The sequence below is a fragment of the Acomys russatus genome, chromosome 21 (assembly GCF_903995435.1).
Source record: "Acomys russatus chromosome 21, mAcoRus1.1, whole genome shotgun sequence".
Lineage (NCBI taxonomy): Eukaryota > Metazoa > Chordata > Mammalia > Rodentia > Muridae > Acomys > Acomys russatus.
In genome coordinates this window covers 15,318,041-15,342,744 of record NC_067157.1, presented here as the reverse complement: position 1 = coordinate 15,342,744, position 24,704 = coordinate 15,318,041, and the positions used below count along the sequence as shown (strand labels likewise).

General features: G+C 37.1%; 1 protein-coding gene across 1 annotated transcript; it reads right to left on the bottom strand.

Annotated features, from left to right (window-relative positions):
* Positions 1 to 18,594: 18,594 nt before the first annotated feature.
* Positions 18,595 to 18,882, bottom strand: LOC127204941 (NADH dehydrogenase [ubiquinone] 1 alpha subcomplex subunit 1-like). The gene has a single exon (XM_051164068.1). It carries the CDS (start codon positions 18,880 to 18,882, stop codon positions 18,679 to 18,681), a length of 204 nt encoding a protein of 67 aa, XP_051020025.1. The 3' UTR covers positions 18,595 to 18,678.
* Between the last annotated feature and the right edge of the window lie 5,822 nt (positions 18,883 to 24,704).

The following is a 24,704-nucleotide window of genomic DNA, read 5'->3' as shown; positions in this document are numbered from 1 at the left end:
ATCGTCGTCGTCATCATCATCACCATCATAATCATATTCCTCACCATCATCATCATCATAATCACATTCATCACCATCATCATAATCATATTCATCACCATCATCATCATAATCACCATCATCACCATCATCATTGCCATCATCATCATCATCATCCTCATCCTCATCATATTTATCACCATCATCACCATCATCATTGCCATCATCATCATCATCATCATCATCATATTTATCACCATCATCATTGCCATCATCATCATCATCATCATTGCCATCATCATCATCATCATCATCATCATTACCACCAGCAGCAACACGGAAAATGCACTCAACATTATGGAATGAAAATGGAACGACAAAGAGCCACTGCATCTCACTGTGACCTCTTTCTATGTAGGACACTTCTAGAAACTACATTCCAGTCTGAGGAAGGGTTTTATCCCCTTCCTTAGTCAATTCTTCCAATATCTGTCCATAGAGACCAGTCTAAAAATATTTGTCTTTTAGTTAACTTCATATCTCATTGATATGGCAGCCAAGATTGACTATAACACAGAAATCAGCTTATTTTACTATCTCTTTTCTACTTATGCATTTGCATGGTTAATTAGACTCTGCCATTCATTTATTATTTAAAGTGGTAGGTATTAAAATGATTTTTTTTTGTCTTGCACATCAAGGATATATGGTATCTAAAGTAGGTAGTAGTTATTGGGCTCACCATAATTAGATTAATAGAGCACATTGCTAATTTCTATAGGTTATAATGTAGTCAAATTTATTAAACTCACATTTAATAATGAGAAAAACTATTTCAATATTGGAGTATCTTTAATATAAAACACACAAAAGATCTATTTTAAAATTAATGTGCATTCTGACCTGCACATTGGCTCAACAATGTCAGATTTAGCAAGCTCTCCAAGTAACTATGTATATCTGAAATCCAAATTGCTGGGGTTACTGACATAGAAGAAAAGCATGTGTCTGATACTCATTGAAGCAATAAAACTTTTCCTACTTCTGAGGTGTGTGTGTGTGTGTGTGTGTGTGTGTGTGTGTGTGTGTGTGTGTTAGTATGGGGTATCTCTGCATGGTACTATAATGTATTAACCATAAGTCCTGAATCCCTTCCGAGTCACTGTTTCATGTTATCTCATGTTTTATGTAGATTATGTTATTGCTAAAATTGCCATTGCCAGACTACATTAAATTTTAACACAATTAGAGAAGAATTGAATTATAAAAATTACTGTTAATATCATTATGTCTTTATAGAAAAAATTTAATGTAATTGTCTCTGCACTTTCAAGGAGATAATGGAAATGTACTACAAATGAGAGGTAAGGGAAATGATTATTTTCAGTGTAAATATCCATTTGATGTGTGTTGTTTGGAAATTTTGACCCATTCTTCACAATCAATTTTATGGTGAGTCACATCCAAGAATTGCTATTTCTCTGATTAACCATGATCAGTGGGCTTCACCAATATCTTGAGTCTTTAAGTAGATACCGTTTGAATGGCTTGTTGAACTTGCTCTTGGACAGCTTCACACACTTGTTAAATGCATTATATTACCGGTACCACCCTTAGCCTATCTGTATCTCGCAGTGCCTTTAGCTACCTCTCTTTTCCCCTAAGGTTCTTGCTCACATTCATGTCTTTTTGTTTTTTGACTCATTGAGTTTAAGCAGGGCCAGCTGCGTATCTGTGGGGTTGGAACTATTCAATGGATCCCAATGGGATGATCGTTGACATAATAGCAAAATCCTAGACCTATGACTGACGTGTGGCAGGTTTAGTCTTGTCCATGTCAAATGAAAAAAAAAAGCTGTTGGTTTAGGATCATGATTGCTTCTATGGTATCATACCAGGAGACAGCATTTCACTGCCCAACCACCCATGCTCCAGATCTTATTCCTCATGCATTTTCCTTATCCCTTTCTCTTGATGCCATGAAGCTTTAGAAGATACTATTTATGGAAGGGTCTTTAACTATCATCTATTCTCAGTACTTTGAGCAACCTTGCATTTTTGTCTCCACCATTATTAATCATAAAGTGAAGCTTCTCTGATTACAATTGAGTAGCATTTGTATCTGGGTATATGAGAAAGTTAGCACCATTTCATTTAGCTTAATAGTAATATTTACTATTATAGGAATAACAATAGTAATTCCTTCTCCAGGGCCTAAGGCTTCCTCAGCCATGGATTTTGACCAGAGTTACATTGTCAAGCATAAATTCTGTCTTGCAGAGCAAGCCTCAAATTAAAACAGAGATTAGTCTATTCCCAATAAAGGAGTTGTGGCACTATTGCACCAATGGGCATGTTCAGCTTGGCAGTTTAAGTGTGTACCATATAGAGTTTGCACTGGACAACACTGTTGATACCTTTTCTTCTGCATCAACCAGTACAGTGCCATTCAGCATCATACAAGGTAGTGGTCAGGGAAGACACTTTCAGATCAGCTCCAGCTTTATTTCTCTATATCTTCCAATGAAGACAGACTCTGGTCAACAATTGACAAATGGAACAACATGAAATTAAGAACTACCATACAATAAAGGAAAGTGTCAATATAGTGAGAGCAGCCCACAGAAGGGGGGGGGGAGTCTTTGTCAGTTTCACAACTAACAGTGATTAAAATTGAAAATACACAAAACCTCACCAAACAAAATATCAAGAAAAATAACCCAATTAAAATAGATACATTAACTTAAAAGAGAATTGTCAAAAGAAGCAATTTAATTGGCTAATGAACATCATAAAATGTTTTAAACTTTGTCAGTTATCAGGACATTTGCATCCTAACCTCTTTGTGACTCTATCTCACCCTAATCAGAATAGCTATCAAAAATAAATCAAATAGCAATCATTGTTGCAACAATATGTAGGAAAAAAGAACCCTTATTTAACTGTTTGTGTAAGTATAAACTGCCACACTTGCTATAGAAATCAGTACTACCATATGCCTAAGCTGTAATACTTCTGGGCATATTCCCAAAGTATGCTGTGACCTACTATAGAGATAATTGCTCAACTGTGTTCACTGATGCTTTATTCACAGTAGTCAGGAAAAGGATTAGTTTAGAGATATACCAACTGATAAATAGATAATGGCATTATAAAGTTATTTCTATCTATCTATCTATCTATCTATTTATCTATCTATCCATCTATCATCTATCAATCTATAGTCTATATATTCTATCTGTAAAAAATAAATAAAATTTACAAATAATTAAATGAAACTGGAAATCCTTATATTGAAGTAGCTAGATTCACAAAGAAAAATGCCTCATATTCTTTCTCTTATATGGATCCTAGCATAAATTCTCTAGATTTGTGTGTTTAACTTGGGATTCTTCTATAAGCCAAGAAAATTAAAGGAGTCACTGGGATAGGAAATCCCTTTAGGAAGATGTAATATCAGAAAAGTGGTGAGATTGACTCACAGAACACTTAAGGCTGGTTCTCTGCTCTTTGCATGAGCAGAGGAAAGGCAGAGGTGAAAAGGGAATAGATAGTGTGGATATTGGAGGTGGAAAGTTTAATCATGGATGATATATGGAGGGAGTTGAGGCAAAAAGGATGGAGGGATAATCTAAATGAAAGGGACGAAAGGCGTGTGTGAAAAAGTATAATGGGTACTTATAGGTAGAGAGAGAGATATATAGATAGGGATAAATATTGAGATGCTGAGGAAGATGCAGATGAAAATGAAGATGGAGAAGCACACAGAGATGGATACAGAGTGGATGTGGAGACAGAGTGGGAGAGGAGGTAGAAAAGGAGGTGAAGGAAGAGGAGGAGGAGAAAGAGATGAAGACAGCGACAGAGGTAGAGATGAAGATGGAGATGGAGGAGGAGATGATGATTAATTGGATGTGGAGAAAGTAGACATAGAAGTAGAGGAAGGTGTTGGAGTAGAGGAAGAGGAGGTGGATGTGGAAGAGGAGGTAGAGGAAGTGGAGGAAGGAGGAGGTGGAGATGAAGATAAAGACAAGAGGAAGAGTTAGATAGTCTTGATCCTAAAATCTGTGAGTTAATAAACAGAAGCCTCATACCCAGGAGTGGGAAAACTCCTTCTGAGCTATCACCCAGGGAGAGGCAAGGCTTGCTACACAACATAGTCTCTTGCCACACTTTTTTGGTTGTCTACAAGAAGTAGTAGGTATTTTTGGTTTCTTTGAACTTTTGATTTGTTAGACAGGATCTTACATGAATTAAGAAATTTCATATTAACTCTATGGCAGACTGGCCTTGAACTCCTCATCTTCCTAATCTAACCTTCTGATCTCTGGGAGTACAGGTGTGGAGCCCCATACCCACCCTGAGCTAGTTCTGTTGAAGCAATGAATTACCAACACTGTGATGTTTCCTCAGTAAAAAACCACTACAGTGACTGAATGATAAGGTGCAACTATGTCACTTAACTGTGGGCAGTCTATTTTGTGTTTCCTGGTTGTATTTTATAAAATTTCTTTTTGAGTATATACTCCCAAAAGGTTCCATGCACGCTGCATGTGGGTGAGTGTGCATACACAAACAAAGACCAGAGGTCAATGTCATGTGACTTTATTACTCAGACCTACATTATTATATCTATCATAAATTTCATTTTTATAAACAATGATAGAATTCTTGTGGAAATGATCAATTTCTATAGGAATTCTATACATGTAATTTGGTTATTTCCAATATCACTTTCTCAAATGCATACAGAATATCATAAAAAATAGTAAAATGTTCTACTTGTAGGTTTGTAGGACCCTCTGGATCCTTCTACTTTGTTATTCTCCCATGCTTCTCTCATCTAGAGTCCCAATAGGATGTCCTCCACTCTGTCCCAGTTTCCCGGTAAGTGAAGGTTTTCGTGGGACATGCCCAAAGGGCTAGTGTGCAGATATAAGTGAGTATATACTATTTGAGTCTTTCTGCTTCTGGGTTAACTCACTCATTTTGATCATTTCTAGCTCAATCCATTTGTCCACAAATTTTGGGAATTCCTTGTTTTTAATAGCTGAGTAGTATTCCATAGTGTATATGTACCACAGTTTCTTTATCCATTCTTCTATTGAGGGACACTTAGGCTGTTTCCATGTTCTGGCTATTATGAATAAGGCTGCTATGAACATGGTTGAGCAAATTTTCTTGTTGTGTGCTGGAGCATCTTCTGGGTATATTCCAAGGAGTGGAATAGCTGGGTCTTGAGGAAGCCCTATTCCCAGTTTTCTGAGATAGCACCAGATAGACTTCCAAAGTGGCTGTACTAGTTTGCATTCCCACCAGCAATGAAGGAGTGTTCCTCTCTCCCCACATCCTCGCCAGCATGTGGTGTCACTTGAATTTTTTATTTTAGCCATTCTGATGGGTGTAAGATGGAATCACAGAGTTGTTTTGATTAGCATTTCCCTGATGACTAAGGGGGTTGAGCATTTCTTTAACTGTTTGTCAGCCATTTGATATTCCTCTGTTGAGAATTCTCTGTTTAGTTCCAAGCCCCATTTCTCAATTGAGTTATTTGGTTTGGTGGTGTTTAATTTCTTGAGTTCTTTATATATTTTGAATATTAGACCTTTGTCAGATGTAGAGATGGTGAAGATCTTTTCCCAGTCTGTAGGCTGTCGCTTTGTTCTCTTGACAGTGTTTCCTGCCTTACAGAAGTAGAACATTATGATAGGCAGATTTGGGCCCAGGGGTCCTGCTCAAACTAAGGCACCAGCCAAGGACAATACAGGTGGTAAACTTTAAACCCCTACCCAGCTCTAGGCAATGGGCAGAGCATTCTCCACAGTTGAGTGGAGAGTGGGGTATGACTTCCACACGTACTCTGGTGCCTCATATTTGCCCATGTCCCCTGAAGGGGGAGACCTGGTGGCACTCAGAGGAAGGACAGCAGGTTACCAAGAGGGACTTGATACCCTATGAGCATATACAGGGGGAGGAAATCCTCCTCAGGAACAGTCATAGGGGAGGGAAATAAGGGGAAAAGGGGAGGGAGGGAAGAATGGGAGGATACAAGGGATGGGATAACCATTGAGACGTAACAAGAATAAATTAATAAAAAATTTTTAAAAAGCAACATGTATTTTTATGCTGTGTATTCTATGGAATCAAAATCATTACTTTTCTCTACTCAGATTTTTCATTTGTTCAAATAGTGTTCAAAGTTCATCTCTTCAAATAGTGCTATTAAAATGGCATCCCTTTGATTAACTGCTAACTGCTACATATATACGTATATTTATTATGCCTGAAATAAAATATAGTAAAAACAGAGGTTTTATTTTTAAATAAAATATTAAGATATATTATAATAATCCTTACAATCATAATTATATAAATTAAGTATACAACTTAAGTGAACTACCTATTTTCATATTTCACCATCACATAAAGAAGTTAATAATTATAAAACATTGGGAAATTACTTTTTTAAAACAAAATCTCAATCGTTAAGTTTTACCAATAAAGACTCAGGAGCCAGAAACTGAGGTAAATGCTGCTGACTCAGAGAAGCAGACAAAGCACCCAGCTGATCTTCATCCTCAGTCTGTGTCCCAGAAGGCAAAAATCTGCTTCCCTATGCTGCCTCCAAAACCCCTCAAACTAATTGGCCCTCTTCTACTTCCTGGGAGTCTCTCTTTCCTTCCTCCTGACTTCTTACTCTCTATTTTTACCCCTCTGTTCATTCCCTCAAAATTGGTTGCTCGGTCTGCCTCTTGACCTATGGATGACTTTTTAAAATTCAAACAGAAAGCTCTTGGATTAAGGGTGTTTGCTAGGGCTGAGCCACACCACAGAACAGGTTTTTCCAATTAACAACCCAATCTAAATTATTAAATATCCTGCAACAAAAAAGTTGAAGGCTCACTCACTTAAATTTTGGTTTATTTATAAGCTAATATGTCAAGCTAAAAAATTCACTCTGAGTTAAACATGAATTTTAGAATCTCGGAATGTGGTAAGAGTCAATAGGCTTGATGCTTACCTCATTTCATGTTAAACATTTCATATAGAATATGTATAATATTACATAACATAGTAGAGTATGCAAAATTTATCTTCATACCATTTTTGGAAATTTAATTGATTACTACTTTTTTTCCATTTGGAACCATTCCCCTTAGCTTGATACATGTTTTACTTTTCTTATATTTATATATGAACATTTAATATATTGTATGCCTGCCAGTACTAAATTCTCCTCTCTCTCTCTCTCTCTCTCTCTCTCTCTCTATATATATATATATATATATATATATACATATATATATATTTGTATGTGATTATACATACATACACATACATATATGAATATCCACTACATATATGTGTGTGTGTGTGTGTGTGTGTGTGTGTGTGTGTATATATATTTTTTACTGGGTAAATAAAATTAGATTAAAAGTCTTCTTTCTTTATCTTTTAGAATTATTAATATTTTCATATATGACATTTTAGTAATGAGAAATTTATATATGTTTCATCATTAATTGCCTACATAGAAAATCTGCATATAATAAGTCATTTTAATTTACATAAAAATGATTTTATTTTCAACTGCACATTATGCAATATAGCAGTGATATACTATGGACACAGTATACTTCATGTCATCTTGTTCAACATAAAAAGAAATATGTTGAATATGCATATATGTTTCACTGTATTTCACATATTTCATTGAATATGTATTTATCCCATAATTTTTTCAGAGTATAATTCATGTTTCTGTTCATATCAATAATTTCTTCATTTTATTGCTGACAATATTAAATAGCTAAGTGGGTATGATATATTTTGTTTATCTACTTACTAAGTGGTATGGAACAAAGGTCATTATTGAGACAAAATGGGCACAGATTTCTAAAAGGGAGTTTCTGTAAAATAAGGCTTATCTAGGAATGACTAACAAGAAATTATCCTATATATATAAATAAAACTCCTTTGAGGTAAAATAACAGGTTATATGCTAGGCTACCCTGACATTTTTAGTACTCTGTGTAAGACAGGACTGCAAAAATTAGATGATGTCCCATGAAAATTAACAATGACTTTCTAGAAGGCATCCTATTGGGACTCTAAATGAGAGACGCATGGGACAACAGCAAAATAAAAGGATCCAGAGGGTCCTAGAAATCTACAAGTAGAACAATATGATAGGCAGATTTGGGCCCAGGGGTCCTGCTCAAACTAAGGCACCAGCCAAGGACAATACAGGAAGTAAACTTTAAACCCCTTCCCAGATCTAGCCAATGGTCAGAACATTCTCCACAGCTGAGTGGAGAGTGTGATACGACTTTCTCACGTACTCTGGTGCCTCACATTTGACCATGTCCCCTGGAGGGGGAGACCTGGTGGCACTCAGAGGAAGGACAGCAGGTAGCCAAGAAGAGACTTGATACCCTATGAGAATATATAGGGGGACGTAATCCCCCTCAGTAACAGTCATAGGGGAGGGGAATAATGGGAAAATGGGGGGGGATGAATGGGAGGATACAAGGGATGGGATAAACATTGAGATGTAACAAGAATAAATTAATAAAATAAATAAATAAATAAATAAATATTGAAAAAACAAAAAAACAAAAAAACAATGACTTTCTATTAAAAGTTCCTTTCTGGAGAAACCAAGCCTCTGGCAAAGGCAAACATGAGCTAATCAGAACTGCCTTCAGTTTAAAGGCAGGAAAACAGCCCCAAAAGAAAGCAACTTGCTAATAAAAATTGGCTCCTGGCAGGTGGTTGTCCTACTAGTACCCTGCCTTTTTGGTCAGTATCCTCAACAAGGCTTTCTACTGCTCTTATGTGAGTTGGGGAAGGTCTTCCACAAACTTACTCATCACAGATGCTGTAAATTTGAAGTGAATCTCTTTTAAGGGTCCTCTAAGTTATTTTCTTTTGTCTTTTAATAGGCTTTGCAACTAGACAGGCTGCTAGGGGTAGCAAAGTACGTGCTTGCTGAAATCAATGTCTCCTGTCTGTTAAAAGTGTAAAAAGGCAGCTTTTTATTCTGATGGACAGTATGTTTCTGGGACTGAATTACCAGCTGAGCAGATAAATCTGCTTTCTCAGGAATGGGAATATCTACAGTAAATGAGCATGAAGTAAAATAAATGGAAAATGATATCATGAGCAAGAATCAAACAGCAGTAAGCACACAAAATGCCAGCTAAGGAAGTATGGAGCAAAGTTAAGGAGTACCAACAGCACTAGAACTGGCATGGGGAGCTAGGATCCTGACATACATGGGGATTCTGCCCAGTGGCAGTATATAGCAGAGCTGATTTCAGGATGCTTTTCCATTGATTCAGGGCTACTCTCACGTCTGTGGCTCAGAACTAACTAGCTACACACATACCTGGAACCTGGTGCTCAAGCATAAGTGGAAAGGCAGAAGGAGTATATTCAGCCACTTTTACATTATTTTTCCTTACCGGCGAGCTGGATGAGACCAAGTTGCTCAGTGTTACAGATTGCCTTGTGCAACTCATGCCCTGAAGAAATGGTCCCTCAGGGCATGAGTCAAGTGTTTAAGAGAGTGAGTATAAATTCTATCCTAGCGAGCTGCCTTGAGAACTGACAGTGGTGGATAGTGGGATTTAGTGGACACTTGCTGGGAGGTTTAGGTTCTCCATCCTGGAAGAAGGAATTCTACAGAGACACAAGAATAGTATCAAGAATAGCATGGTAATTTCTTCAGTAAGAATACATTTCCCAGGGAAGAACTAATTTGAGTTAGAGAAAGAGTAGAAGTTGGGATAGTGGCTGAGGTGCCATAAAGATTAGGAATTGAATGGCTCCTTTTACACAGCCTCAGCTTTCTGCATCATTAGCATTAGCATAATGTGGGCTTTTGGCTGCATTCACTATTTCATGCATATAACTTCAAGGTGGGTGGTGGCCTAGCCTGTCTTTTTGATGACAGTTTTTTCTTACACACTAACTGACTGGCCTTTGTGAGAGACCTTCTGTACCCAACTCCCCACACTTCATTCCCGCCTCAGTAAGGAATAGGTTAGGGCACCAGAAATGGAAGAGACACAGGATTTAGAAAGCCCACATTTAACACAAGTAAAGAATGGACAGGGAAGGCTGGCTAGACCTTAATTAGTTTTCATGGATAAGTGATCATGGTAGTGCTGTTAATTTATATATATATATATATATATATATATATATATATATATATATATATGAATTAAAAGGCTTTCAGGATGGATGCAATGATTTGGCTATTTGTAGGCCTCACCTATCTTATATAGTCTTTCTTCCTATTTTCCTCTAACATAGTGATGAAGGAGACTACAAGTCTGGCTTTGCGCTTAACTATCCCAATTTAAACTTCTATCTGTTGCTGACTGTTGACTCATATGGCCACATTAGCTATGAAAGAGTAGTCCCGGAAAACACTATTAACTTTTCTAATTTAGTCCTTGCAAAGATCTTTTAAAATTCAACTTCTCATCTTGTTAACACAAAACAAAGGTGTTTTCCAGAGCCATCTTTGTCTTCTTAAGGCACAAACCAACTTAAGACTCTTGAAATCAAAGCAGTTGATTTGATTTTTCCCAAATAATGTGGTCTATGATCTATTATCTATTACACTCTTTAGCACACTTTATCTTACAAAAATGTATATCATTAAATTTCAACTTTTAGCTTCTCTGGTAGACTGCTGCTTGCTCAAGTGCACCATGAATAATTCTTCTATTCTAAAGTCTGTGTTGCTTGGTTTTGCTTTGAGGTGAGAATGAGAATCATTCAGAAAATTCACAAATGAACAACCAAAGGAACAAATCCATCTAAGTCTAGCCTGGTGAACCAATGGTATGTTTGTCTTACTTAACAGAAATAGAGATAATGAGAAAGGAACTATATCACAGTAAACCAAGAAGGGTGGTGACATAATCTTATGACAGCTGCATGCATAGAATCTTGCCTTCCATTAACCATCAACTTCCTTTATAATCTAGAACACCTTGAAAACCATGTGTATCAGGGAGGCAGGAGGGCAAGGTCAGAATACAGGACGAAGATCTTATGACTCGTCTTCTACTACGGAATATTAATTCTTTATTATCAAGCAATGGGCCTTAAGAGACATATTAGTTTGTCTGGAAGGACCAGTGTCTCTCATTCTGATTGCCTTCTGTGTTATGCTGCCTGACTGCTGTGTGTGAAGCTGTCACCTTGCCTTGGCTCCTTTCTCGCGAAACCCTAACTTCAAATATAACATCATTGGCTGTTTCTATCTCTTAAAGGTGCCTCACTTTGCTATGTGAGAAACTTTCTTTATATCCTACAAAACGCTTTTTGTCTCTGAATTTATTAAGTGGAGAACATGTGGACTGGGATCTCAGGGGATGCCAAAGTAGAACCTCAATGACATAGTAATAATTGGTCATGAAATTAAGAGATAAATAACAGAAGATGATAACAGATATCCTGGTATATTCTTGGCTATTGTCTGTGAAAGAGAGCTAGTAGAAGAAAGGTGTTTGAAGAATTTGGGATTTATCTTGGAAAACTGCTGGGGACTTGAGCAATAGGTTCTAGAATTTCTTCTTCTAGTAAGTAGTTTTGGAAACTTTAATGACCCAAACCACAAGATCATTGGCAAAATGACCCTTTTTATTATTAAATCTTTTATTTTGATCTATTAAACGTGCTAAATAGATACTGTGCAAAATGCAAATATGCATTGCTATTTTATAATACCTATTAATATTTTGCGGAGTTCCCAATGTTGTTTGCATTGCAGTGGTAATTGTCTTTAATCACTGAGGCTTTTAATGACTTGCTAAGTTTAGATAATGGAAAGATAATTATTATAAGAGGAGGCTAACTGAAAAAATGAATAAGAAAAGTTTTAGTTCAGAATAATAGCACCCACACATATTGTATGTCTGACTCTTGATACAGTGTAGGCACACACATACATGCACGTTCTTTTGAAGTTCTATGATTGGTAGACTTTTTGGTGGTATCTTCATTAAAAATAGTTCTTTTGAAATAACATGATATGAGTATCTTTAGCCATAGTTTTTAAAAGTAACTAAAATTCAGGGGGAGCAATGGGAAATGAAATACCACACAATTTTGAAAAGAGAAAATGAAACAAAGCTGCTGATCTGGAGTTACTGAAAGTTCACAGTTCCCAACAATAAACACAGGGAGCATATTTAATCCAAATGTGAGAGAGGAGAGAAAATGTTGACCTTTTATCACTCTGCTCGTGCATTGCCCAGGTCTTGGAAACAAATTGGAATTTTGGCATGTTGTCCCACAGGGATTGAGAGTTATAAAATAATTTTCTTAACAAAATATGTATATCATTATAAAAATTAATATACCAAAAAATTGTCTTGAGTAAATAGATATTATATTAGTAGTTTAATGCTCTTAGAATAGGAATTTTCATATTTTCTGTAGTGAATATATAATATGTGAGCTTATGCCTCTGTGTATATGCTTTACAGAATAAGCTTAACATAAAAATGTACTTAAAATATAACAATTGGGACTCTAAATGAGAGATGCATGGGAGAATAGCAAAATAAAAGGATACAGAGGGTCCTAGAAACCTACAAGTAGAACAATATGATAGGCAGATTTGGGCCCAAGGCTCCCGCTCAAACTAAGGCACCTGCCAAGGACAATACAGGAGGTAAACTTTAAACCCCTTCCCAGATCTAGCCAATGGTCAGAATATTCTCCACAGTTGAGTGGAGAGTGTGATATGACTTTCTCACGTACTATGGTGCCTCACATTTGACCATGTCCCCTGGAGGGGGAGACCTGGTGGCACTCAGAGGAAGGACACCAGGTTACCAAGAAGAGACTTGATACCCTATAAGCATATACAGGGGGAGGTGATCCCCCTCAGTAACAGTCATAGGGGAGGGGAATAATGGGAAAATGGGGCGGGGGAGGAATGGGAGGATACAAGGGATGGGATAAACATTGAGATGTAACAAGAATAAATTAATAAAAGAAGAAAAAAAAGAATTTCTGGATACTTGAAATGCTATTAGTATTCTAGTATAGAAGACAAAATATAAGGAAGTGAACATCCATTCACAGGCTCACTGAATAGGTCCTATTAAACTAAACTAGTTATATGCACTCACACAGGCATGTATTTTTACTTGAATTTATTGGGAAAGAATGTGAAGAGAAGAGAGGAATTGGAAATACGAGGCTATGAAAACATAATGAAAATGATCTTTGTAAGCTCAGAACTTTAGAAACACATTTGAGCACTTTGTGTAGGTATTTCAAAAAAGTTGATCATGGCAGGTCTTGACGTGTATGGACAAAATCTGGTTTGAGTTCTTGGCAGTAAAATAACATGAGCCAAGACTAGATACTGAAAGTGATTACAGCTCTTGAAGATGTGAAGGAGTGGCTGCTTATGTGAGTAGCGTGAGCCAAGAACAAGCTCCCAAACAGATAAAAATAGAGCTGTATTGGAGAAAACTTTTTGATTTGGAATATATTTAACAGAAATGGATAAGAAGGATTCAGATCCCCACACTGCACTCGATGCCCATTTACTAACAGTGATGGTGGATATTCATCCCAACTTGACAGGATTAAAGAGTCAACTGGGAGACGAGCCTATGGGCATGGCTGTGGGAGAGTACCTTGCTGTGCTTAGTCATTCATTGACGATGCCTGTAAAGGGTTATTGAAATTTGTTTATTGACATGGGAAGACCAACATTGACTGTAGGAGATAACACTTACCAAAGAGATGGGATCCTGAGTTGAAAGTGAAAAGGAATGTTTTCTTGACTGACTTTACCTTTGACGAGTACGAAGTGTCCATCCTCATCCCTTTTGATTAATTTTGGTTGAAAGTCTATTTTATTAGATATTAGAATGGCTACCCCAGCTAGTTTCTTGTGACCATTTGCTTGGAATATTTTCCCCAGCCTTTTACTCTGAGGCAATGTCTGTCCTTGTGGTTGAGGTGTGTTTCTTGAATGCAGAAGAATGTTGGGTCATGTTTATGCATCCACTCCATTAGTCTGTGTCTTTTTATTGGAGAATTGAGACCATTGACGTTGAGAGATATTAATGACCAGTGATTGCTAAGTCCTTTCATTTTTGGCATTTGTAATAGTCGAGATTTTGTGAGGTTGTGATTTTGCGATGGTATAGTTACCTATTTCCTATGTAGTTTTGGTTGTAGTTTGACCCATTGGGGTGGAGTTTTCCTTCTAGTAACTTCTGTAAAGCCGGATTTGTAGCTAGGTACTGTTTGAATTTGTTTTTGTCATGGAATAGTCCAAGTGGATTAAAGACCTCAACTTAAAACCAGAGACATTAATTCAGTTAGAGGAAAAAGTGGGGAAGAGCCTGGGACACATAGGCACAGGAAACAACTTCCTGAACAGTACACCAACAGCCCAGGCCTTAATGTCAACAATTAATAAATGGGACCTCATGAGGCTGAGAAGCTTCTGTAAGGCAGGAGACACTGTCAAGAAAACAAAGCGACAGCCTACAGACTGGGAAAAGATCTTCACCAACCCTACATCTGACAAAGGTCTAATATCCAAAATATATAAAGAACTCAAGAAATTAAACACCACAAAACCAAACAACCCAATTGCAAAATGGGGCTTGGAACTTAACAGAGAATTCTCAACAGAGGAGTATCAAATGGCCGAGAAACACTTAAAGAAATGCTCGTCCTCGTTAGTCATCAGAGAAATGCAAATCAATGAGATTCTGTCTTACACCATCAGAATGCCTAAGATCAAAAACTCAAATGACACCACATGTTGGCGAGGATGTGGAGAGAGAGGAACACTCCTTCATTGCTGGTGGGAATGCAAACTAGTACAACCACTTTGGAAAGCTATCTGGCGCTTTCTCAGAAAAATGGGAATAGGGCTTCCTCAAGACCCAGCTATTCCACTCCTTGGAATATACCCAGAAGATGCACTAGCACACAACAGGGACATATGCTCAACCATGTTCATAGCTGCCTTATTCATGATAGCCAGAACATGGAAACAGCCTAAGTGTCCCTCAGTAGAAGAATGGATAAAGAAACTGTGGTACATTTATACTATGGAATACTACTCAGGTATTAAAAACAAGGAATTCCCGAAATTTGTGGACAAATGGATTGAACTAGAAATTATCATAATGAGTGAGTTCACCCAGAAGCAAAAAGAGTTAAATGGTATACACTCACTTATATCAAGACACTAGCCCAAGGGGTACGTCCCCATGGAAAACTTTACCTACCAGGAAAGTGGGTCAGAGGGGAGGACATCCTATTGAGACTTTAGGTGTGAGAAGCCTGGGAGAATGAGGAAATAGAAGGATCCAGAGGGTCCTGGAAAACTACAGGCGGGTCTGGGCCCTGGGGTCCTCCTCAAACTATGACACCAGTCAAGGAAATTATAGGCAGTAAACTTCGAACCCCTACCCAGACTAGCCGATGGACAGGACTTCCACCGTTAAGTGAAGAAGGAGATCTGACTTTCACACAAACTCTGGTGCCTCATATTTGACCATGTCCATTGGATGGAGATGCCTGGTGGCACTCAGAGGAAGGATAATAGGCCATCAAGAAGAGACTCGATACCCTATGAGCATATACAGGGGGAGGAGGTCTCCCTCAGTCCCAGACATAGGGAAGGGGAATGGGGGGGGGGGAGCAGAAGTGAGGGAGGAATGGGAGAATACAAGAGATGGGCTAACAACTGAGATGTAATTTGAAGAAATTAATAATAAAAAAGGAAAAAAAGAAAAAAAGAAAGTGAAAAGGAATGTGAGCTGAGAATTACCGTCATCCCATCATCACTCTCTGGCTTCTGTTCGCTGATTACCAACCGAATGCAATACAATATGACCAACAGCTCCAAGCTTTTGCTGCTATGACTTCTCCACTATGCTTGACTATACCTTGCAACTATGAGGCAAGATAAACCCTTCCTTCCTTAATTTGTTTCTGGTCACAGCAATGAGAAAAGTAATAACACTGATTTAATTGAATTAATTAATCTCCATCTTGCAAAGGTTAGCTTACTCACTATCTATAACTATCTAATAAGAATTGCTACTATTTGAAAGAATGAAACTACACCGTTATAGGCCTTTCTTTTTCCTCTTACTTTGTAGAGGACATGAGAGAAGCTCAAGTAAATTACTGAACCTGTTATCAGTGGTAGACTACTTTCTTATTTCTGAGACCATACTCTTTCTGTTACACCATATCTCTCCAGGTGCAGGTACCCACAGATATGGTAATGGTAGAAAGCCAATATTTCAACACTGTTGAAATAGGAACAAATGTAGTGCATGGATCCAACAGTGACAGAAAAATGGCTCTCACTACAAATAAGCTGCATCATTGAACCAGCCAAATTCCTGGGTGGAAGTTATTACAAGTCTCCTTTAAACCCTTATATTTATATCTGTCCTGTGAACTGATGTTACAAGGGAAAAATTCTCCTGTGTTGAAGATTCTACAAAGCTTATAGACTAATTGGGATTTATGTGATCATGGAGAGTTAGAATGCTTCAGTTCTACCGCAGATTATCTTGGACCATGTTGAGCTCACTTGATGGTCATTCACAGCCCACTATCAGGTTTTATCTAACCTGTATCCTTGTGATTATTTCACAAGTCAATTGCTAATGTACTAACAGATCACTTGCTTTCAACAACCTACAAGCTAAGAATGTCATCAGATAGCATCTAAGGCGTATAGCAGAGCTCCTCCTGTGTTGCCCACTTACCTGATATTTCCAACAATATGTTTTAATGAGCACTGAATGATGAGTTTCTCTTTTGTTGCTATAAAAACTTCACAGATGTCATGAATATTGTAACATGGTGTTTGGGCTAATGAGAATCTGTATTTCCAGGCTATTATAACTAGTATTAGGATCTGGATGAAACTATTATTCCCTTTGAAGGTTGGAGATATGTTTTTGTGTTGATATACCTTATAATATTTTTACTTAATAAAATTATGGACATTTCAATATACAATCTCAAACTTCTTTGTATGGAAAAGTCTGGATTATCATGCTAGTTCAATTTTAATGTATGTTGGTGTATGCATGTGCATGTTATACCCCCCCGTTAAGTGTAAGTTCCTTGAAGAAAGGATACACAGACTGCATACTTCACAATTTCTTGCAGGTATCAGTTGTCTTAAACTTAATTTTTAAAGGAGATAAGAATTAAGTAATGAAGACATTTACAAAAGAGTATTAGAATCAAGTAGAACTAAGATCGAGTCCTGCTTGTTATTTTGTTACTGTTTGTCTATGTAGAATCCTTCCTCTGAAGTGTAGCCTCTCCATTAGCAGCAATGGCATAGCCTGGAGTTTTGAGACCACTGATGCTTATTGATAACACTCATGAAAGCTTTTTATTTCCCGATTGCTTTGAGAAGCTACTTGCCTGCATATTTAACTTCTAAGTTATTAGGAGCGTAGCTTTGATGGGTAGTTTGGAAAATCAGAATAAAAACAGAAATACTGACACAGACAAGAATTCAGTATTAGTCAGTGCTTAAAGGCAGTTTAGGGATGTGACGTCAGTAGCAAAGAGAGAACACATTTGTGTTGTACTTCATGACAGAGGTGGCAGAATCTAAATGAATGGCTATGTGTGATAACATGGAGGACGTACTGAGAACATAAAAAGAAACAGTTGTGTGTCCAACATGTTCAATGTTAATTTTCAGCAACAATTTTGCCTGTTAAAACTGGTAGATATACACTTTTATCAGCATATCTGTTTGAGCATCTGTCTGTTGTTGGCAGCAAATGATTTTCACATTGAAAACACTGAATATTAAAGTGACTTCGGTTTAGATAATAAAATATATTTGGGAGGCAAAGTTCTCATATTCCTTATAATTTCTTATAATCATATAACAAATTTTTGTTGTCCTCAGTCCCCCTGTCTCTAAGCATCCATATTTTGGAGCACCACTGCAGGCAGCCACACTGTCAGATGCTATGTAGAAGAGAGACGAGAGATGGATGGTCCTTCCACACAGCTCCTGGCTCGCTCTTCAAAACATCCTAAAATTATCGTCCTCACAAGAATGATGTGCTCCTGGAGACCTAATTTCTATTTAATGAAAGCAAATTAGATTCAGTGCCACCATCAAATTGAAATTTGTCCTGGAAAAAGTTTTCACTGTAATTTAGCTGACTCTTATTCTCCTAAATAAAGCGGTGCCTTTTTTTCTCTTAAGTCGCTGATAAAAGGAAAGGCCATTCTCAGCAGATTTCACTGAAATAGCTTACTATTAATATGAAGTTTGCTCCTTAGAATACGTTCTGAAAGGAGGAAAGGAATTTCCAAACGGGAAATTCAGATTTCATTGCTGAAACATATAAAAATCTTTACTATTGTTTCATTAAAAAATAGTTTTCCAAGGCTAGGGGCTGGTATGTTTGCTTAATTTTTAAGGTTTATATTAATCACTAAGGTTATATTATGTTATATTTAACACAGGTTTAATAGAAGACACAATCACATGTTAATTTTTTTATCTTTCAACTTTTTATTAAGCATCACATAACATGTGCATAGTATATAATATGCTGCCAAGCCTTCTAACAGGAACAGATGACCATAGCTGAGTAACTTTTTTTCACCAGCCAGGGAAATGCTTCCTTAGTCAGTGTTCTCCAGGCCCCTGGACACATGGTAGCAATTGACTCCAGAGACATGTCTATCTCTTTCCATCAAATACCATTGGTACCAAAGTTGGGCGACTCTTTTTCCCTTGCCCCCGTTGGTGAACTTGTGGATGTATGCAGTGGACACCCTGGGGATGACCAAGTACTCCCCCAGGATGGCAAGGCCAGGAAGAATCATTTAAGAAAAAAAGCATAAGATGTACTTGGGGTATAATCTGGAGTGAATTTTTATTTACCCAAGACTATGATATTGACAGTAGTTTTAATATTTGCATTTCTATTGTCAAGAGATTTCATATAATAAATATAAACATGAACAATGACAATTATTATCTCTTCCATCAAATGTTTAATGTTCTATATTCTAGAGCAGTGTTTCTCAGCTTCCTAATGCTATAGCACTTTAATACAGTTTTGGGGTCATTTTATGGTGACCCCAAACCATAAAATTTTTTCATTAGTACCTTATAACTGTAGTTTTGCTGCTGTGAAGACTTGTAATGTAAGTAACTGATACAGAGGATATCTGATAAGTGGCCCCTGTGAAATGAAAATTTGACTCCAAAGTCATCACAATCTACAGTGTGAGAAGCATTGTTCTAGAAAATGGCATCATTTCTAATTAGGTTCCTGTGCTAATTACATACTTTGATATTAAGTGAGTTATGAATTGCAAGGTTGCATAAGAGTAATGCAAGAAGACATTAGAGAGATGATTCAATGATTACAATATTCATTGTTCTTTCAGGGGACTGGAGTTTGGTTTCCTGCACCCACAGAGGACAACAAACTAGTGCCTGTAACTACAACTCTAAAGCACAGGATGTCCTCCTCTGGTCTCCCTGGAAACCAGGACCCAGTGCATATGCACAAAGAAAAAACACACTCACATATACTATGTAAAAAATTAATGTTTTTAAAAGTAAGTTGTACAAGCAAGTACTAGTTTGGGTTTTATATTCTCTTCAGAGTTGCACTAGAGTAGGTAATACAAACGACTCAATTTGCCAGTACTATGCTTAAGGCCACATTAATATGTAAGATATGTGAACAAATAACTATACCATTGAAATATCATTTTAATATGGGATATACCAATATGTATGCATGGTTCTATATAGTCAAAATTTAACTCACGTCTGCTGTTGTAAAACAACATCAGTTTATGAGGAGTAACCTTACAGTTTTCTCTGCCTTTCCTAATATTTAGAGTGAAAACGTCCTTGATGCCACTGTGGAAAATGTTATTGTAATGATATAATTTGTATTTTTTATAACAACAAATGATTAACCCATGGCTTAATCTAGTTAATTGTACTTTTGGGCACATATTACCTTAAACCAACATGCATATCAATGTCATTTTTGAACCAACTGCTCTGGTGTTCCATGGGACCAATATGAAATAATCAGCCATGTTCTGACTTTCTGATGCAGGTGCCTCCCAGTCCTTCTAATTCTCCCTTGTGAGCACCCAGCAGTAGTAGGCAGCTACAGCTCTTTCTTAATCACTACAAACCTTAACACAGCCACCCAATAATATTTTATGCCTTTGAGACAAAATTAGCAAGTGATGAGTCATTTTTCTTCTGTTCACAGACATTTGTAAATTTATTGTTAAAACCAATGAACTGGGTCATGTAATATATGTAGAAACAAACAAACAAAATCCCAAAGGCCTAATAATTGAAACATTCCAGCTAATATGTGTTCAAGTTACCTATTGTATGAAAAATTACTATAAATTACTATAAAAATCATTACAATTCTATAAGAGCAACAAAATCAAAATTCTTTTGCAAAATTCTAAATAACCATAAAGAGTATATTTCAGTTTTATGTTGTTTCTGGCTTGTAGTTGCTTTTATCATAGAGATTAAGATAAAGGCCTGTATGTTTGAGATGAGTAATTTTACACAGAGCTATATCTCAATATTTCTTGTTGGAGGAGGAAGCTAACATGTGTTAATCACATGAACTAGTGGGATGTCCATATGATCCTCCCACACATGCTTCCCACACATTGCTCACTGATCATAGCCAGGTAAGGAACTCTCATTTTATATTGTTTTATTTAATTGGGTGTTATTTAGGTGTGAAAGCTAAATAACACCTATATATGGCATCGTCATGCATATAAGCTGTACTAGGTTCTCATTAATTCCTCCCTTTCACTTTACTGTCCTTCTGCTTAATGCTTTGTTGGCTTCTTTTTTCCCATAGTCACTTCTATCTTCCTCTTCATGTTTCATATATTCTGTATCCTTTGTGTTTTCTACTCCGCTTAAGATTTCTTCCTTGCCTCTCATGATTGACTTTCTAGTTTCATGATCATTAAATACATGTAGAAACACACTCATGGACACACATACACACACACACACACCACCCCTACACTAGGGGAGAGATAGATAGATAGATAGATAGATAGATAGATAGATAGATAGATACAGGGAGAGAGAGAAAGAGAGAGAAATAGTGAGAGAGAGCTAAATATACTACTCATGAGAGAAAAATACGCAGTATCTGTCTTTGTTTCTAAGCCTGGTTTTCCATCCATATTTCTAAAAATGCCATAGTTATATTTTGTATTATTGTTATCTAAATTCCATTAAGCATATGACTTATATTTTCTTTATGCATTCAACTGGTGATGAACATCTAGGTAGCTTTTATCATTTTCTCCTATTAGCAGGTTACCAAGAAGAGACGTGATACCCTATGAGCATATACAGAGGGAGGAAATCCCCCTCAGGAACAGTCATAGGGGAGAGGAATAAAGGGAAGGTGGGAGGGAGGGAAGAATGGGAGGATACAGGGATGGGATAACCATTGAGATGTAACAAGAATAAATTAATTTAAAAAACTATAAAATTTTTTTGTTGTGTGCTGGAGCATCTTCTGGGTATATTCCAAGGAGTGGAAGAGCTGGGTCTTGAGGAAGCCCTATTCCCAGTTTTCTGAGATAGCACCAGATAGATTTCCAAAGTGGCTGTACTAGTTTGCATTCCCACCAGCAATGAAGGAATGTTCCTCTCTCCCCACATCCTCTCCAGCATGTGGTGTGGCTTCAATTTTTGATCCTAGCCATTCTGATGGGTGTAAGATGGAATCTCAGAGTTGTTTTGATTTGCATTTCCCTGATGACTAAGGAGGTTGAGCATTTCTTTAAGTGTTTCTCAGCCATTTGATATTCCTCTGTTGAGAATTCTCTGTTTAGTTCCAAGCCCCATTTCTCAGTTGACTTATTTGGTTTGGTGGTGTTTAATTTCTTGAGTTCTTTATATATTTTGGATATTAGACCCTTGTCAGATGAAGAGTTGGTGAAGATCTTTTCCCATTCTGTAGGCTGTCGCTTTGTTCTCTTGACAGTTTCTCCTGCCTTACAGAAGCTTCTCAGCCTCATGAAGTCCCATTTATTAATTGTTGACATTAAGGCCTGGGCCGTAGGTGTTCTGTTCATTAAGTTGTCTGCTGTGCCAATATATTCCAGGCTCTTCCCCACTTTTTCTTTGAACTGACTTAGTGTCTGTGGATTTATGTTGAGGTCTTTAATCACCTTGGATTTGAGTTTTGTGCAAGGTGACAAATATGGGTCCAGTTCCAGCACACAACAAGAAAATTTGCTCAACCATGTTCAATGCAGCCTTATTCATAATAGCCAGAACATGGAAACAGCCCAAGTGTCAATCAGTAGAAGAATGAATAAAGAAACTGTGGTACATATTCACTATGGAATACTATTCAGCTATTAAAAACAAGGAATTCCCGAAATTTGTGGATAAATGGATTGAGCTAGAAATGATCATAATGAGTGAGTTAACCCAGAAGCAGAAAGACTCAAATGGTATATACTCACTTATATCTGCATACTAGCCCAAGGGGCAAGTCCCACGAAAGCCTTCACTTACCAGGAAAATGGGACAGAGAAGAGGACATCCTATTGGGACTCTAGATGAGAGAAGCATGGGAGAATAGCAAAGTAGAAGTATCCAGAGGGTCCTAGAAACCTACAAGTAGAACATTATGATATGCAGATTTGGGCCCAGGGGTCCTGCTCAAACTAAGGCACCAGCCAAGGACAATACAGGCGGTAAACTTTAAACCCCTACCCAGATCTAGCCAATGGTCAGAACATTCTCCACAGTTGAGTGGAGAGTGGGATATGACTTTCTCACGTACTCTGGTGCCTCACATTTGACCATGTTCCCTGGAGGGGGAGACCTGGTGGCACTCAGACGAAGGACAGCAGGTTGCCAAGAAGAGACTTGATACCTTATGAGCATATACAGGGGGACGTAATCCCCCTCAGGAACAGTCATAGGCAAGGGGAATAAGAGGAAATTAGAGGGAGGGAAGAATGGGAGGATACAAGGGATGGGACAACCATTGAGATGTAACAAGAATAAATTAATAAAAAATTAAAAAAAAATGAAAAAAAAATGAAAGAAATTGTCACATTGGACCTTCAGAAGAGAAGGGAAATAAGTTATTGGTAAAATCACAAACAATAAAAGAAACAGTCTTGAAAAAAAACTATTAAAAAAAAAAGAAAATACAGTAGCTATACAAATGTGCAAGCATCTCTGAGATGTGTTTCCCTCGAGTCCTTTGAGTATATCCAAAGAGTGGTGTAGACTGCTTACTCCTGTCGCTTACATTTCAGGCTTTTGAGAAACACTAACCTGATTTACATATTGCTTACACACATTTACATTTCCATCAGCAGTCAGTAAGGGATTCTTTTTCCACATCTTTGCCAGCATTTGTTGTTGTCATCTGTTTTCTTAGCAAAACCAGGCTAATTAAGAAAGGATGAGGTACCAGGATGTTTTGTTGCATTTTACAGATGGATAATGATAATGGACATGCATCGAATATATACTGGACATCTACAAGTATATACTGGACTTCTACAAGTATATACTGGACATCTACAATTTATTTTTGAGAATGGTATTAGGCTACCTCTTGCATGGATGGTATTTTAATGTTTAATTATTGCAGGTCCTTACACATCCTCAAAATTAATCTCTTGTCTGATATGCAATTGAAAAATTTTCTCCCTTTAGATAGACTGTTCCACACTTTTCATTGTTTCCTTGGCTGAGAAGGCACTTTTCAATTCAGATAACTCCACTTGTCAATTTTGGTACGATTTCCTGTGCTGTTTGGATTCTTTACAGAAAACCCTGCTAATATTTGCATCTTGAAATATTTCCTTTAGATTTTCCTCCAGCAGTTGCTTTGTCTGAGGTCTTATGAACAGATTTTGATACACGCTAAATTGATTTTTCTAAGGAATAAGAAATATAGATGTATCTTCGTTTCTCTACATTTAGAAATCTTTTTGCTCAGCACCTACTTATTTTCTTGAGTGTTTTGTTATTGCTCTTTTTGTTTAATCTTTGTAACAGGGTTTCTCATTATAGTCCTGCATTTGCTGGAGCTCACTCACTAGGACAGGCTGTTTTCCATCTTAGTGATCTGCCTTCCACTGTCTCCTGAGTGCCTAGATGGATGGTGTGCACTACCAACTCTAGACACCTGATGTTTTTCTAACCTCTTTGTCCAAAATTAGGTAGCTGTAACAAGGTAGATTTACTTCTATGTCTTCTGTTCTGTTCCTTGGTCTCTGTGTCTAGTTTTGTGCTGACACTCCACTGCTTGGCCACTAGGGATCCTCGATATAATTTGAGACCAGATATCTCTAAGCATTTCGTTTTCTACTCGTGTTGATTTAGCTATTTAGTATTCTTTGTGTTTTCCCATTAATATTAGTTTTTTTGTTTCTAATTCTACATGTAATGTCACTGAGATTTTCATGAAGATTTCATTGACTCTGTAGATTAATTTTAGTTAATTCAGCCTAATTATTAGACTGAAAATTCTTTCTGTCTAGTGTTCTCTTCAATTTCTCTCTTCAATGTCTTGAAGTTTTCATGGTAGAAAAATTTTAATTCCTTAGTTAAGTTTCTTTCTAGGTATTTTCTGCTGATA